Raw genomic sequence first — 17,038 nt, forward strand, 5'->3', positions numbered from 1 at the left:
TTTAGTCAGCTCTTTTCTTCTTCCAGTTCTTTCCAGTGAGAGCTCATGACCCTAAATTGGAAGGTACCCATCACTCTTTGGCCTGAGTAATTGAACAAATCTACTGGGGCCACTCCCTGAAGAAGTTATCTGAGATTTCAGGTTATGAGGCTGTGATGATCAAAGGATAGAATGATCATGAGTACATTAAAAAAAAACAAACTAGAAGTCTCTATCTCAAAGCATACAGAATAATCAGCTGTGGGAAATCAGGATTCCTTGATTCAAAGAAGTACTGGATTTGAGGCATCTAGTTGTCTATGTGACCCACATGGACATTATTTGCAATTTCTCCAGGTGCACCTATACCGGAGCCCACACCAATCTGCCCTTTGCCAAGCACCTAAGGAAGAGTTGTATGGAGGAAGCCAGGAGGCCAGCCATGAATGCAAGCTGAGGCAGTGCAAGGAGGCATAGCGTTTGTTCTTTGTGAGGGGGTGGATAAAACTTCCTCTGCGCAGGGAGCTATTAAATCACAGTTTCACAAAGTAGGTACTTGGTATTGGAGAGACAAATGGGATTTCACACATAAAGGCCAACCTAGACCCCAGCCAGCTAAGTAGGCTTGCTTTTATTGGGACCATCTCTCTGCCACCAGCAGAACTGATGCCAAAAGACCCAACCTAAAGTTGATACTTTACTTGAATAAAAGCGTCTCTAAATGCTGAGACTTAAAACTTCACAGGAAAGGTTTGGGAGGGTGAATGGGCTTAAAAGAACATTCCGTGTGTAGTTATGATGCTGCCAACAGTTTGCGGGTTGGACAGGGCACTGCGTTCCTAAAGATTAGACATAACTGAGGGTTTTTTCTTCTTCTTCTTCTCTTTTAATAGCAAGGAAATATAAATCCTCCCCTCATGTCAGAGTCTCAACTCTCCAGACATTTTTGTACAATTTTCCCCATTCAGGAGTAACATTTAACTGAAAGGAAATTAGGAAAACTGCAGCTTTCTTTTTTTCTTGAAACCAAAAGAATTTAAAGATATCGAGTTCAACTTTCTAATTTAATTTCTGAACTTTCTATTTTTTAATGAGAGAAAGAATTTTGGTGGATCTGAGGAGAAAGCACATGTTTTTGTGATTATGAGAATTCTGGTGGTTGGTATTTTATGAAAATGCCACAAAGCGGTACCATGAGGTGCAGCAAGTGCTTGGAGTGAACCCCCACCCTGATTCCCACCAAAAAGAAATGTCAACATGAAATCCAAGCAAAGAAGTTATTTTACTTTCCACATGAAACAGAACACCGAGTCTGAACTGTGAAAAGAAATGAAGAGTGAGAAGTATTTGGATTTTTACATGCTTTCAGCCACTTCCTCCTAGTGTGCAAGCAATTCCTGGATTACATGCAGGTTTTGGTTGTTGCTTTGACTCACCAGTGCACTCTGAAAGTGTCATTAAAACTCCCCCGTTCAGGTAGCCACTAGAGGAAAAGGCACTGTTGCCTACTTATGAAGAAAGGCTTTGTCAAGCCATTTGGGGATGTTACAAAATTACAAGGTGATCTGGTGAGTCATTACTTACCATCAAAGTAAGCAGTATCATGACCATAGGAACCTATATAAGACACATGACATTATTTTGATTCCAGTGGTCTCCTTTTGCCAATAGCACCCAGTCAAAACCTGCCACTGGGAGCTGATCCTCCCCCAGAGCCTTTAGTAAGGAACACATCCCTCCACACACCTTGATTTCAGCTTCCTACAGCCTCATTCAGAGGACCCAGCTGAGCCCACTGGACTTCTAACCTATAGAAACTGAGAGATAACATATTTGTACTGCTGTCGGCTGCTTCATTCATAGTACTTTGCTACAGCTGTAGTGGAAAATGAGTGCACATTTCATTACTTTTCTTATGACTGCATATTAATGACTGGGGTTAGTAAATAAACTGATCTACAAAACAGGTGCTACTGAATAGTGTTAAACACATACGTGTCTATACCAAGGAACTAAAATCGCTACTCCTTTCAAGAGAACCTGTGAGCCCCCTGGATGATGCCTGCACAGTGAACTTTCCATTATCTTCGGCTAAAATGTGTACTGTTGTTACTAACCCACTGTAAACCTGACACCTTATCTTCATCATCAAACATCATTGTGGTTCAGCTGATCACTATCGCTCCATGTGTGTATGTGGGTTCAGAGAGAGAGAGAGTTAACTTCATCCCAGTAAGAGCATGCTTTTTAAGGAAAGCCTGCTGTTTAAAGAAGGATCCTTTTATAGCAATCTGCTGTTTTGTATTTTTTGTGCTTGAATAAATTATCCAAAGTGGAAGTGAAAGGAAATGAACGTTATTAGCAACTATGCGGTAAGCAGTGTGGTGGATGCGCCTGTCCTGTGTGGACTCCACTTGTCTCTCTTAAAGGTCTGCGAGGTAGGTATTCATAACCTCACTTTTCAGATGAGGAAAAGAAGGACCAAAGGCATTAAATGGCTCAGGTCATGCTACTTGTGAGGGATTTAGCATCCAAATCTATGTTGGAGGGACTTGAACTCCTGAGCTTCTTTTTTCCTCTCTACTAGGCTGCCTTTGACTTTGCAGAATTATTTGTAAATTAGTGCTTCTCAAAGTATAGGAAAGGAACCCATGGTAATCTGCAAGGATCAATGCAATTGGCCAGCTGGTCAATAGTATCTGTGCTCAGCATCATATTAAGATCTGTGTAAGTATGGCACGATCCTGACCTTCCCCCAACTCAAATTTTGTTCAAGTGATCAAGATAGTGTTATCCAACATAAAGGTAAAAAGTGCAAGATCATATATAATTAAGCACTGAAATGAAATTGAATAAATCAATTATGTCATGGAAGCAGAAGATTCCAGAATGGTTAAGGAAATTGGTACTATTTGGGAATCAGATGGAAAAACCGAAGATCTACATGAAGAAAGCCAATGTGGCGACTGGAGTCTCAGATGAAGGGCTAATTATGATATCTTCTGTAGATAAAGAAGAGATTTAGTAGGGCTCACAGCAAGGGAATAAGCCAAAAATGATCAGGAAACAAAGAGGTATCTGTTAAGGTAGATACAAAGCATCTAGTAAGTGAGATGATTTTGGGCTTGATGCAGTAGAAATTGATATTTCTACACCTGGCATCCATTATTTATTTACCTATGACTGCCTTCATAGGTGTTTTCTGAAAAACTACTACATTTTCCTTTTTCCATTTCAACAGTTAATATATTTATTTAGAGCTGTAAGGAGGAGATGGATATAATAGATTTTGGCTCGAAGTTATTATTGTCTAAAGAATCGTCAAAATGAAAAATGAAGAAGAGGTGTATTGCTCAGGACCAAGAAGTTGCAACCCCAGCCTTGGGGAAAATCAGGCCACATGAATGAAGTGTTTCTCGGGTCTTAGTGGTTTCCACAGTGCAGGTGGAGCTGACATGAGGTCCTGGGGGACTCACTTGAGAGAGCCAATTCTCAGAAACCAAAGTTGCTTAGCATTTCAGAATTAGGACTCTGAATTCATCACATAGCAGAGGAAGGGAAATGGAAGTTTTGAGCAAAAGGCCAGAAAATCTGATAAATATTCACAGCCAACTGAGATCACACAGAGCTTAAACATACCTTTTCTTTTCTCTTAAACTATTTTTCTCCTTCCTTCTTTCCTTCCTTCCTTCCTTCCTTCCTTCCTTCCTTCCTTCCTTTCATAGGACATCTTCAACCTGTATGAACTATATGGTGACCTAAACCTTGGCTTACTTAGGCAGAACAGACCCATCCACTTCAGAAGTTCCATTTCAGGCCAATGTTAGGTGATCATGAGCCCAGTCTACCTCATTCCTGTCCTAGATGCCCAGGTATCTGGATGCAGAGGAAAAGACAAGTGGGTAGAAGAGAATAAAGAGGAAAAGGGTAATAATGTGCACAGCAAGTAGTAGTAAAATTACGACTAGATGTTTGTTGACTTCTTTCATGTCTTTCTTTGACCCTGGATTTGTGCTAAACATCTTAATCTCTGCTTTAGTATCACTCCAAGTTCCAAAAGTCTATATGAATGAGGATCTTCAGAGAATTGGAATGAATAGCATATTCAGAATTACAAGATATTGGCTCATGTGATCATGGAAGCTGAAAAATTCCTTGATCTGTTTCCTGTTAGCTAGAGAGTCAGGAAAGCCCATGTTTAGTTCACAAGCCTGAAAACTGGAGATCCAGTGGTTAGATTCCAGAGTCTGAAGACCTGAGGACAAGGAACGCCACAAGCAGAAAAAAATCAACATCCCAGCCCAATTAAGTAGAGGCAGCGATGTAGCTCAGCAGCTGTGAAAATAAACTCTCCTCTTGCAGCAGTGTCTCTGTCCCCAGGTGAAATGAAGGCTCCGCCTCACACCGAGGGCTTGGTTAACATTGGCTCTAAAGATCTTCCTTTATGTCAAAAACAAGTTTCAGCAAAGACTGAATTGCTTGTTAGCTAGTGCCTCAGTTTGGTTTCACTATTTAATCCACCTGGCAAAGGTTCTTGAGGGATAACTCAGAAGCTGAGTCATACTTTTGACCTTCCTCCCTGTACATTCTATTCTGTTCATGACAGCCATGCCTCTTAAAAATTCATCCTCACTCAACTTCTAACTTCATTCTAGCCAGGTGCTTTCTTGTCCCCTCACATATTTCCACCCCTGTTCATCTCTACCTCTACTGGCCTTTGACCCTGCTGTCCTCCTCCACTCTGCTGCACATGGTCACTCAGGCTGTCCACCCTCTCCCCTGCTATTGTTATGTTCTCTCATTATGCACCGCTCTCCAAAATTCCACCCCAGAGTTCTGTCTTTTAATAAACACTTATTATTTCTGGTTCTGGATTTCTACAGTACCCACTGTTGGGCACTGAGTTAACATGGATTTAACTTTGTCTACATTTATTCTCTGGTTGTTCTATCCATGCTACCTTTCTCATTTCTTCCTTGCTTTTTCTCTTCTTCTAGTCTTCCGAATTACTCATGTCACTGTGTTATGTACTGAGTGACTGGAGAGCTCCCAGTCATTTTCAGGGCATAAGCTTTTTATGATACACATATATATTTTATTTCACAAAATTGTAAAGAGCTCTGGGACACCAAGCATTAGCCTTTGTACACAGTAAATGTTCAGTAACAAATACATTTATTAGAGCCTGTGATGACGTGGGTGGTTCTTCAACATATTAGAGAAGCACAGCAGACAACCATGGTACCATAGAGGGAAGTTTTCCTAAGTCTTTAAATAGTCATTATTATGGCCAAACATTGCCAGTGTATCCAAGAGGCAGAGAAAGGGGAGCTGCCTGGGAATCTCTTTCCTTTTCAAATACTATAACCTTTTGCTTTTCTACACATGGCTTTTGTGGGGAAGTGGAAAGACATAGTAAAAGGCCTCTAGCATTGTGTTTGTGTTCCCAAAATTGGAGGATGTCATACTTGGGCCCACTGAGAATACAGTAGTGTCACTTCTTATCAAGGACTGACTTGAGAAAAAAAGTCTCTTCAGGAGCTGGAGCACTACTGGAAATACAGCAAGGCTTTCTGCACATGTAGCCCCATTTTCTCATCATTCACTTTTTCCCTCCTTGTCACCTGGATTTAGAGCACAGCCCATTAAGCTGTAAATATATGTCTTCTGGGCTATCAAGACGCTTGCACACACTTATTCTTTATGAAGTCTCCAGCTTCTGCTTCTACAGATCACTTTTTGGGTTCAATCTTCGCCCCCTGCTTCCATATTTCCACAACCCTTCACTTATCTTTCTTGATTTCTTCTTAATCCACCTCTCTGTTTAAGGCTGGCTATAGGGTCCTCTCTTCTATAGCTTTTTCTTCTTTCCCCATAAGTCTCTCCTTTGGTAAATCTCTAGCTCTGTGCCCCACTGTCAATTGCTGATGTAACAGCTCACTGCCTCATACGTCAACCAGATTCTCTCTCTGATAACTGCAATTTGACTCATGTGCCATGACTCAATGGCCTGGGGCCAACATATTAGAATCATCTTTGACTTTAGCTAGAGGGAGAAAGAGCTGAATCAATGATGACTCCTTTATAATATGTTTTTATTGCATCACTTGGGTAGATATGGATGTCTTTTTGATGCTCATGATCTAGGTGTAGGTTGGTGGGGAATGAAGGGCAGCACAGTGGGTACCATCCAAACATGGAAGTGGTAGGAAGAATGCAGGGAGGGAGAAAAGTTGCCCAATGCAGATTGGGGGGAAGAATAGTGAGGAAAAAACATATTGTTATAATTTCATGACTTTTAGCGATTTAAAAAGTGCATTTCCACCAGCTACTTCCAAATGTGGGAAAGACACCTCCAAACCATGACCACAACATTCTCTGATCACCTTATTTGCACAATTCTCCAACTACAGATATACACTTCAATAAAACAATTCCCCAAATGTTCCTAGGGTATTTCTACCTAAATACCTTTTATTTGAGACAGGGTCTCACTATGTCGTTCAGGCTGGCCCTCACTATGTAGCTGAACTCACTATATAGCCCAGGATGGCCTTGAACTCATGGTGATCCTCCTGCCTCAGCCTCTGGAGTGCTGGGACTACAGGCATGTGCCACTGTATCTGGCCTAAATGCCTTTGTTTACGTGGCCCCCTTTCTATGCTGTGTTTAGTGTGGATCTCATCATTTTCACAATCTCCGCTTCTCAAATGACTCTTCCATCTTTTAAGACTCATCTCAAGAAGTACTTCCTCATCCTGACTCTCCTCTTGCACAGAAAACATGGAACAGCTCTCCATATTTGGCTGGCACAAGTTGATTCTCTATTGACTTTCTTATGACCCTTTTAGGTGGCTTTATAGTATATGAGTTGTAGGTTGTTTCTTCTAGATTATAGGGGAATCTCCTGGACTGTTAACCTTTTTTGGTGGCAAAAACACTGAGTTGCTTATTTTTAATTCTTTCCAGAACTGCACTAAAACTTATAGTACATCCTTGACACTGAGTAAATGATTTAAAATTTTTCTCTTGTCTATCATTTTTCCTTGAATTTAGTCAATTTGCATTAAGAGCTAAGTGGCTTGAGGCTAGACTACAATCCTAGCAAGCATTCTGTCTCATTACTTGTTCATTTATAGAGTGAAGAGATGATTTCCTACCAAAAGTGCTTTCCTTATCTCTGCTGAGTGTCAGGCCACGCTCTGGAAAGCATGCTAGAATGATTTCTCCAGCCAAGAAAGACTCCCTATTATATTAAGCCATGTCTGTGGAAATTACACCCTCCTTGCACATATACCTGAATCTGCATAATTCCCTAACCCCACAGGGATATAAATAAAAACTTCTAACTGGACAGGAGGACATTTGCCAACTGTGGGAAGATAAATGGCCTAGGGACTTCATGCTCCAAAGGTGGAACTGTTCTATTTCTGATGGCAGTGCCGCAAAGAAGATGCTGTGAGTCTTAAATTGTTTTTTTATTTTTAATATTTGTTGTCAGAAAGTTATGGGTTACAAAATGTAATTTGATTAATTCTTACTTTGCAAAAAGAAACCTTAGAAGGAACCCTGGGAGGCTCAATAAAATAAGTATATGTAAGACAGAAAAGGAACAAAAAATAACTTCAATCACAGCCCACAAAGATCATTTCCAGACCCAAATGTGGGTCCCCTAGATAGCCTATAAACAAAGTTATTGTGAAAGAGATGCTCACCTTTTACAACTGCTCATGGCAAAGAAATACATAGAGCTTAACATCTCTCCCATGACTCACCTTTCTCCTTTTTTTAGTTGTCCTTCTCTAGCTCCCTTTTCCTTCCTCTCTCTGACATTAAGCTTCCCAGCCTGAGCTCTTCAAACAACTAGATGAGTCACTTGACCTTCTTAAGCCTCAGGATGCAAAATGGAGTGCTTATTCTATATTACTAAAATTCTTTTTAATTCTAACTACACATACAACCATGTGCTCTCTTGGCCCCAAAACAATTGTTTATATTAGTGCCCTAACTTTTTTTTTTTTTTTGGTGCCGGGGATCGAACTCCAGACCTTGTGGTTGTGAGGCAGACTCCAGAACCACTGAGCTAAATCTCTGGCCCCAACCTATTTGTTTTTAAAATGATGACTGTGATTTCAGCCTCATAAGAAGCAATCCAAAGCGCTGGCTGGAGTTAAGTTTAAGGAGATTCAAGATTTTAGAAGTGAGAACAACTGTCTGAGTAAAGTGGCTGGAGGCAGTGGTGAATGGGATAAGTCCCCTGGCTTAACACACAGACCAGGAAAGTTTTGAAACTTCATCAACAATTATTTTTTGGGCTTTGTGGCCAATATCTTGAGTATTTTCTTTCTGATTTCCTATTCTGAGTGTATTCATGTTCATATTCAAATTCCACTGTAATAAATATGAAAGTTTTAGAATCATAAACTGTTAAGTATGGTCATGCTATTTTTGTCAGTTTATTAATAATTTATTTATTATTTATTAATATCATAATTTATTATTTGCCATAGTCTTACCTGGGAAACTAAAAGTGAAAAACAAAACTGAAAAAGGGGAGGAAAGAGAAAGAAAGAAAGAAAGAGAGAGAGACAGAAAGGGAAGGGGAAGGAGGGGAAGGGGAAGGGGAGGGGGAGGGAAAGGGGACAGAAGGGAATGAAAGGGAAGGGAGGGAGGGGAAGGGAAGGGAAGGGAAAAGGGGGAAAAAAAGATCTTTTTGTATAGGACCCAAAACATGGCCAGGTGCCCATTATCCCACTTGAGCTATACAGCAGCCATTACCTAATTAATAGACTTTTATCTCTTCCTCCAGGAGGACCCAGAATTTAACTTGAATTAGAGTTTCACAAACTATATTTCATCAGATTTCCATTTATTACCCCCTTTTCTTTTGGTCTTAACTTTTTCTTCCCATGAGTCCTCTTTGTCCTTTTTTTCCATTTCTACAAAATGTCCCTCGCATGGGGTGTGTGTGTGTGTGTGTGTAGCTTTCAGAACTTTTCACCCATGTGGTTAATTTCCTCCTCTGGATAAGTGCTTGGAGGAGTTTTGTGTATTATTTTTGGCTTGGGCATCCTCTTCCTGCTGCTGAGTGACAGAGGAGACTGCTTCCCAAAATGCTATTCAGTGCTGATAAGAGGAGCTGGCAAAGGGCAAAACAGAAGCTGCAAGAAGAGGTGGAGTAGGTCAGGCTCAAGGGAGTCCAGCTACCTATATGGTAGGATTCTGATATCTGGGAAGTGAGCTCGGGATTAATTTTCTGCATTCATCAGTATGAGGCAAGTACTTGACATTTGGGGACTAGGAATGGCTTGCTTGTCTAACAGTGACACTGGACTAAGAAGTAACACATGTAAATTGATTCTTCTCATTGTTTTCCCTTTACCTGGACAGCAGTGGTTGTGATGTCTCTGTACTTGTATAATTTTAGATCAAAGTATGCAAAGACTGTTTCCAAGGGGTCTGAAAAGAAAGGACATCACTCAGACTATAGACTTCTTCCACTTATGGGAATGTGGCTATGAGGGCACATGACATCATTCCAACTGTGTCTTGTCAACTCTAGATAGGTTTGCTCTTCTGGGAATCTGCTGCATGTGCAAGAGATAGCAATGCCTGGTGACAGAGAGGCTCAAGTGGGGCTGATAAAGCTTCTTCCAATTCTGAAATTGCACCTTCCCACTATTTATCCATTTTTTGGCTCCAGGCCAGCATTTTTATAAATGGAGATTTAGCAGATGGTATGCATTCAGAAAACAGGCCAAAAGAGTCAGTGCCTTCCAAAACCAAAGAAGCAGAAGGAAAAAGATGCAGAAAACTGGTCAAGAGTCTGTACAACTTCTAGCTCTTGGTGTGCTGTAAGAGAGCTAACAAGACAATGCAGCCATCTGCTGGGCTAAGGGATGCAGAATGAAGGATTTTCCAAGCCAGGAAGAGGAAATGGAGTGTGCAACTGCTGCCATTGCTAAATGGGCTCTCTAATTCCTCTCTCCACAATGGTAATGACTTACATTTATATGGCACCTTTCATCGGCTCTGATCTCAGGGAACACTGAAAGCCCTTTTTCTGTTCAGCTCCTAAATCTGGTCTTCAGCAGACGAAAGGATGACATCTATATTTGTGATATATCTATTTTAGAGAAGAACAGTTTGTGTGCAATAAGACTTTGCAGATGTTGAGGAAAGGATACCAGAGTGGCAAAGGAAAAGGTAGTGGAGAAAAGCTGTGAGAAGTCCAGATGTTTATTTCCAATCACAACCCTCAGTATCATCCAGCAGAGCCAAAATCTCTGCTGGAATAAAATTTCTGGAAGCTCTTAATGCCTCCAGTAACCAACGCCTCATATCATCTGCTCACTCTCTACTCACAGAGCTTAACGCTTTTTAGTGTATCGCTTTAAAGTGAATGCTATTGACAAACTTTGACATTGGATTCCAAGTGCTGCTAAAGACATTTCCCCTGATGCTTTGAGGTTTAGCAGTAGAACGGGCATTTGGGATATATAAGCATAGAGAGGCCAAAGCTTGGAAGAGAGGGAAATGTTAGTGAATGTGGTCTGTCCCGGTAAGATATTCAACAAGATGAGCAAGGACATCATGTATAACAATATAGCTATAGAAGCCACTAAATATTGTGATTCATTAATGTGTTGGGGAAAAAGTAAATGATATAACACAGAGACTGGCACAAAGGAGTGGTAAAAGTAACTCAAATAAGTGGATTTCTTTAAGGAGAGAGGTGGGAAGCTGGTCTGTGGAGATGCTTCCCAGCTGATACTTAGGAAAGTTAAGTCATAAGGATTCTTTTTCATTGGCTGGGATGAAGTAAAAAGATGCCTTTTTTAAAAAACCTCCTTTCTTGTGCAAGCATCACATGATCACTGTGCACATGCATAGGGGAAGGCACATCCTCAGAGGATGGATGGATTCTTAGAGAAAGGCAAGGGTGACCCAGAGGAGCACTGAGCTGAGGACCAGGACCTGTGTTCTTGACCTATTTCAGTAACCAGCTGGGTGATGTGTGATTGAGCTTCAGCACAGTGAGTAAAGCCCTGGGCTTCTTAGAATCAAAGGAGACAGCTTCCTCAAACCTGGGCAGGTCCCTTGATCTCTTTGAGCCTCAGTGTCCTGATTTGTAATACTGCAATGAAACTACATGCTGAGAATCTGTAATCTGAAAATTTGAAATCTGAATTGCTCCAAAATTCAAAACTTTTTGAGTGTTGATATGACACAAGTGGAAAGTTCTATACTATGAATAATCTTTGTTTCATGTGCAAAGTTATTAAAAATACTGTATAAAGCTACCATCAAACTAAGGTACATATGAACTATATGTGAATTTCATATTAACACCTGGACCCTATCCCCAAGATATCTTATTATATAGATAGAAATGTCCCCAAATCCCCCCCAAATCTGAAATCTAAAAATACTTATGGTCCCAAGCATTTCAGAGATGGGATACTCTACCCTTAGCTGTATTCCAAGATTGTGGGAAGGTTGTTATAAGCAATGGGTGTTAAGTGGCTTCAAGAAGCAAAACACTGCCTACAAGAGGTCGGGCCCTATAACTCGCATTACCCATAGTACCCTAAAGAAGTGGTATGCCATGCCTGAGGCCACACAGGGAGTTTACAACAGATCCATGCCTCCTACCCATCCTTTAGGCTGAACCCAGCTTTCTTTCACATAGCTGGTCTATCATGGTACCTGTTCCTTTCCACTCATGTGGCTGGCTGAAGATCAAATGAGAAATGGTGGAGAAAGGTGGGGAAATTTTGAATAAAATGACAACCACCACGTAAATGCAAACACAAACTGGGAAACTTTGGGAGTTCAACTAGCCCCCAGCAAAGCTGGCCACAGAACAACAATCCCAGTATGATTGCTGAGAAACTTATGTACAATGACTGGTTTTAGCTTCTGACATCTGCTTCTCAGCTCTGTGAAATTAAGATTCTTGCTTGCAAGTTCTTAGCAATAACTTACTACTACTATTTTCTAGCTAAGTAATACCCAGAATATAAAAAAAATAAGAACACTCCCTGTCCATGGCCACTTTAAATCTTGTAGGTCAGTTCCATTGTGCTGATAAAGATCACCAGTGTTTCTCATGTGTAAGTTTAACTTAGTACCCTCAGTTCAGGTGGGCTTACTCTGGGCTCTGCACAAAATAAAACATCTTTAATAAATTCTGTGGATGAGAAATGGCAAAACCACATCCATTTTGGGCAGGCATGGAGTGTGTATCATTTATCACCTTCAGCCAGTGCAAGGGACATGACTGCTAATTGGTCTCTTCATTAACCAAGAAGAACATCTACCACTACAACAACTCACAAGCTAGTGGCAATCTGGGGCAATTTTTAAGTGGTTCCTAACTCATAGTCATATTTCTTCCTGAAATCTGCTGGCCTAGAAAGTATCTCATTTCTCACGAACAGGTTGCTCTCACCTTCGCTAATTATGGACTCCCTGGGAAGAGAGAAGACAGGGAGGGATATACAACATAAGCAGAGGTGAAAGCTATAACCAAACCTTAAACATGGATGATTAGTCCCTTAAAGTTGGGCTTTGATCAGAAGGTTTTATACTATTTGGGTCAAGGACAACACAAAGTATACCTGTAGTTTCCTCAACTTGTAAGAAAAGAGTTTTTACCATTTTCTTAGTGAATATCTGCTCTGCTCTCCTATAAGAGACTTATCTTTATGATGTACGGCCAGGAACACAGGGATACCTTTGTCAAGTGTGAGGAAGGATTTGTGTGGGTGGGAATGTTAGAAAGAAATTCTGCCAGCAACTGGCAAAGGTGGGAGGGTCTCTCTAGTAGCAATGGACATTTCAGTTTGAGAGCAGTGAACAAAATCTCCATTCAGTGGACAGACGAAGAGACACAGTGAAAAAGGTTCTGTGGACGTGGGAAACACATAATATCTTTAGCTAGACTCCTTCCTCTTAGTGTGGGAAAATGAGAAGTGTGTAAATGCAGTTAAGGCTTTACTTTGGGTGTCTTCCCACGTCAGCCTTTTAAACGCTGGTAGATCAAGAAAAGGTAACATAACCCAGGCTGTAGACTTCAGGATTTACTGGTCATCTTAACAGCTTCCAATGACTCTTCTGGAGATTTCTCACCTAGGATGAGTGACTTCTGGAGACAGCATGTCACATAAATGAGATGTTCTCTCCCACCAGCTTTGCCATTCTTTCTGTCTTTTTGGTGTTTCTAATAAATTTTACAGATTTTATCCAACTAGCAAACTGTACTATATAATCAGGACTTAAGACCTAAGAACAGCACTTTGAATAAAGAAGTATGCATGGTTATACCATAGCCAGTTATTGGGAGCTGCCTCTGGGTCCATAGTTTCCTAGGCAATGGCTGCAGGCAGGAGGAAAGACAGTAAATACAAAGGAAACAATATAAAAAATGCACAGCAAACTCAAATGTGCATGAAGACCAGTTATGATTTAGTTGCTACCTCTTTGCAAACTAGTGACCATAATGTGCCAAAGATGGCTGGCATATGAAGTTCAAAGCCTAGCAATCAAACAACTATGTAGTCCAAGTCTGAAGGAAAACTTGGCCTTACCTGGAGACATGGAAGAGTCATATGAACTTCTCTCCTTGCGGTTCATCTTGAAGGCTTGAATGTCCTTTTCCCTGTACGTCCCAAAACCTTCAAAGCTTCTCCTTTTACTTCCACTCACGTCACTGTCCCACTTGTCACTGGAAGGGTTCATTTCACTGAACACATCCAAGCTCTCTGCTCTTGTGCTGCCACCATCTCCACCACTGCCAGAGTACCTTTTAGTGCATGAGTCCACAGACTCACTACTCAAGTCACCTTTATCCTTGGCCTGCGTCCAATGCTGGGCATCTGAAAGTGACAGTGTAGAGAGGGTGTCTACCTCAAAGTTGGTCTTAGAGGTCTTGTGGCCAGATTCACTGTGCTGGTGCTTCTGTTTTTCCTTATGCTTGGTCTTCTCACTCACCAACGGGAGCTCTTTGTCTGTACTGCTCAACCGCTCGGTCAGGAGGTGGCTGGAGAAGCCTGTGGCTTTGCCTGCAAAGAGACCGCTCAGGTTGTCATGAGTCCCCAGGATCCGGTCTTCCTTGTGCTTATGCTTGTGTTTGTGTTTCCTCTTGTGGAGCCGACTGCTGGACAGACTAGCACTACCCACCTTGGGAGGGTTCAGCGATGGCTGTATGTCACTGAGGCCCATGCCAACTGGCCCCTGCAGGTGTACTCCGTGCTTTGCTTTATGCTTAGCTGCCCCAGACATCTTCACGTGAGAGCTTGTGTGGAACTGAGGTGGTGGCACCGTTGGCCTCATGAACGGGGAAGCTGCTCCAAGCGTGTGCGATAGATACAGAGGAGCGGGGTACTGACCATAGTAACCCAGGTTCATCATAGGCATTGATGTGTAAGGCATTCCATAGGCTGCATAGTAACTTCCACTGGGAATAGGGTAGCTGAACCCTTGTAAAAAAGGCACCTTTGTCATGGTGTCATTGGTTTTTGCAGGCCTACCACGCTTCTTCTTTGACTTCAAGTCTGAAGTCCTACGAAGATAGAGCAACGGGTCATACTGGATATATGGCACCGGGTAATAGTGATCAAAATTAATCCGGAAAATGCTGGGATATGGATTCTCATGGTAAAAGGTGTAACTCCGGTGGGAGATCCTGAATACTTGGAATTTGGTGATGAGCTCTTCCAGTTCAGCCAGAAACTGGAGATCATCACGGTTTTGCAGGCTTTTTCTTTTCCTCTTGTGCTTTGGCTTCTTCAGGCTTTCATGGGCCAGGAAGGTGTCCACAATGAGATGCTTCTGCCGGTGGCCATGCCGGTTCTTTGTGCTGGTGTCAGACGGAATGGCCTCAGGGTTGTCCAGGGAGCAGAAATCAAAAGAGTACCTCCGTCGGGATTCTGAACTCTTCTCCGCTTGGTCAGACGTGCTGTTGTTGTCTGTCCCAATGCCGCTGTCGCTTGGGATGGTCTCCTCACTGTGGGACTCACTCACAGGGGACAATGTGATTTCCTTTAGTGAGCCTATCTCGCACAGGTGTGAAGGGGAGTTGGCCATCAGCCTGGGTGGAGACAGCTTCCAGGTTCCGCTGTGAATTCCCTTCTGGGTTTTGGTTGGAAGAGCACTGATGGGCTGGAGGTTTGGCATAGTTTTCAACTCTGAAAAACTGGTTTCAGTGCTGGCAGGGCTCAGGTTGCCATTGGACCCACCCAACTGTGTGGAAAGTGGGTGCATAGCTGCTGGTGAGGATGCCACGAGTGACTGGAAGTTGGAAGGCACGGCTGGAACATCCAGCTGGCTAGAAACAGGCCTGGGGTGCTTGATGGCTGCTTTCGGTTCTTCTGATGGGGGTGGCAGCTCTGTTCTTGGCTTCCTGCCCCGCTTCTTGCCAATGTAGATGGTCCCCCTCTTGCTGACATTAATCTGCTTGCCCAGTTTGCTTTCAATTGCGGCTGCCCCAGGGCTGGTCTCTGGGGGAGCTTTGGCCTTCAGGGCAATGTTGCTGGAACAGGACAAGATCTGGTTCAAGATATTTTTCCTCTTGAGTGTTTTCATCTTATTGATAGTTTTGATGGTCTTCTTGTCCAACACGCCAAGCTTTCCAACCTTTTTGTGAAATTTCATCTCGCTCATGGGTTTGTCTTCTCCTGGCACCAGCTGGGCTAACTTAGCTAAGTTGCGTCGCCTCTTTCTTTTCTTGGTGCCAGGAAACTCTCGGCTGATGGGGCTGACTGGGCTGGTGGAAGTACCCTCATGAATCGTCTCCACTGTGAGCAAAGGCTGCTTCTTTGGTCGTCCTCGCTTCTTCTTGACTGGAGTGATCACAGTAAGACTGTCGGTGTTGGTGTACAGAGGGCTGGCTGGGGTGATGGGGTAAGCAGACGGGGGTTCCACCATCAGCTTATCAGAGGTGGCCATGACTGCCTCCCGGAGCATACTCGTGGGTTTTGGTTTGCTGCATGTCCACCTCCGTTTTGCAGCAAATTTTGGATGCTGGATTTCGGGCAGCTTTCTTGATGGGGAGTGATCTGTGCATGTGGGGGACGTCATGACCATGGGTGGTTTCCGCTGCTTAGACATTCCTCCTGGGATGATTTTCTCTGCATTTCCACCAGTTTCGAGGCTAACTGAGGGGGACTCATTCTCTATCATTTTACCCAACTTAGGGACACGGGAGTCTTTCTTATTTCCCTCTGCATTGGAAAGTAACCTGTTAACGACTTCACTGCTCATGGAGATTCCTGAAGCCAGTGCTTTCTCTGGGATGATCTTTTCTACCACTGCTTTAATGGACTGTCTCTTTTTCCTCTTATGGCTGGCTGCATCTAGAGAGGGTGCTTTGATGGGGATAGTAATCCTGACATGACTAGTGTCACTTTCAAGATTACCGACAGAACTCACGTTCTGCTTGGCTGGCGATGCCTCTTGGGCATTATCTGCAGAGTAACCCTCTCTTTTCCCTTCTGTGTTGTCAAATGCTTTCTGGGCACTCTTGACCCAATCCAGGTCTGGATTTGTTAGGGTTTGACTTATCATATCTTTTTTACTTGACTTTTTCTTGCTGCCTGTAGTAGGTGGTTCTGGGGGTTCCTTTGTACCTCCTTCTTGATCTCCCAAGGGCTGGAGCCCATTGCACTCAGCAGCGCTGCTAGGAGGGGCTGGTGAGCTGCGGTTGCTGGGGGATGGAACCACAGCTCCCAGGAGCAGATCTTTACTGTTGCTAGACAACTGACTCCATGTGTTCCCTGCACTGCCTTTCTTACCCTGGGCCTTTGCAAAGGAAGCCACGGGCTCAAGAGCTGGGATCTTGCTGGTGCTTGCAGTTTCTCGGCCAGACTCTGGACTGATGAAGCAATTCTGAGTGGAGGGTCCAGTGTCAGAGTTGGTGGACCAGTCCATGTGGTTCTGGCTGTTGCTTTTTTGCTGGTGCTTTGGTTTTAAGGTGTCACTGGTGAAGTCCTGTGGGAGGCCTGGTTCATAATGGAGAGGTGGGTGTTTCTGGGGCCTCTCATAAGCCTAAGGGTGG

At 42.9% G+C, this 17,038-nt stretch overlaps 1 protein-coding gene across 6 annotated transcripts in view; it reads right to left on the minus strand.

Annotated features, from left to right (window-relative positions):
• Positions 1 to 17,038, minus strand: part of Setbp1 (SET binding protein 1) — a 357,001-nt gene that overhangs the window by 86,535 nt on the left and 253,428 nt on the right. For all 6 annotated transcript variants that reach the window (XM_087193233.1, XM_021236586.2, XM_004855072.4 and 3 more), the window contains one exon: positions 13,572 to 17,028. In XM_087193233.1, the coding sequence (XP_087049359.1) occupies positions 13,572 to 17,028 (3,457 nt within the window). The remainder of the gene's footprint in view (positions 1 to 13,571; positions 17,029 to 17,038) is intronic.

Source organism: Heterocephalus glaber, unplaced genomic scaffold (genome assembly GCF_053883595.1).
Source record: "Heterocephalus glaber isolate CG9 unplaced genomic scaffold, H.glaber_assembly_v1.0 deba00000331, whole genome shotgun sequence".
Lineage (NCBI taxonomy): Eukaryota > Metazoa > Chordata > Mammalia > Rodentia > Bathyergidae > Heterocephalus > Heterocephalus glaber.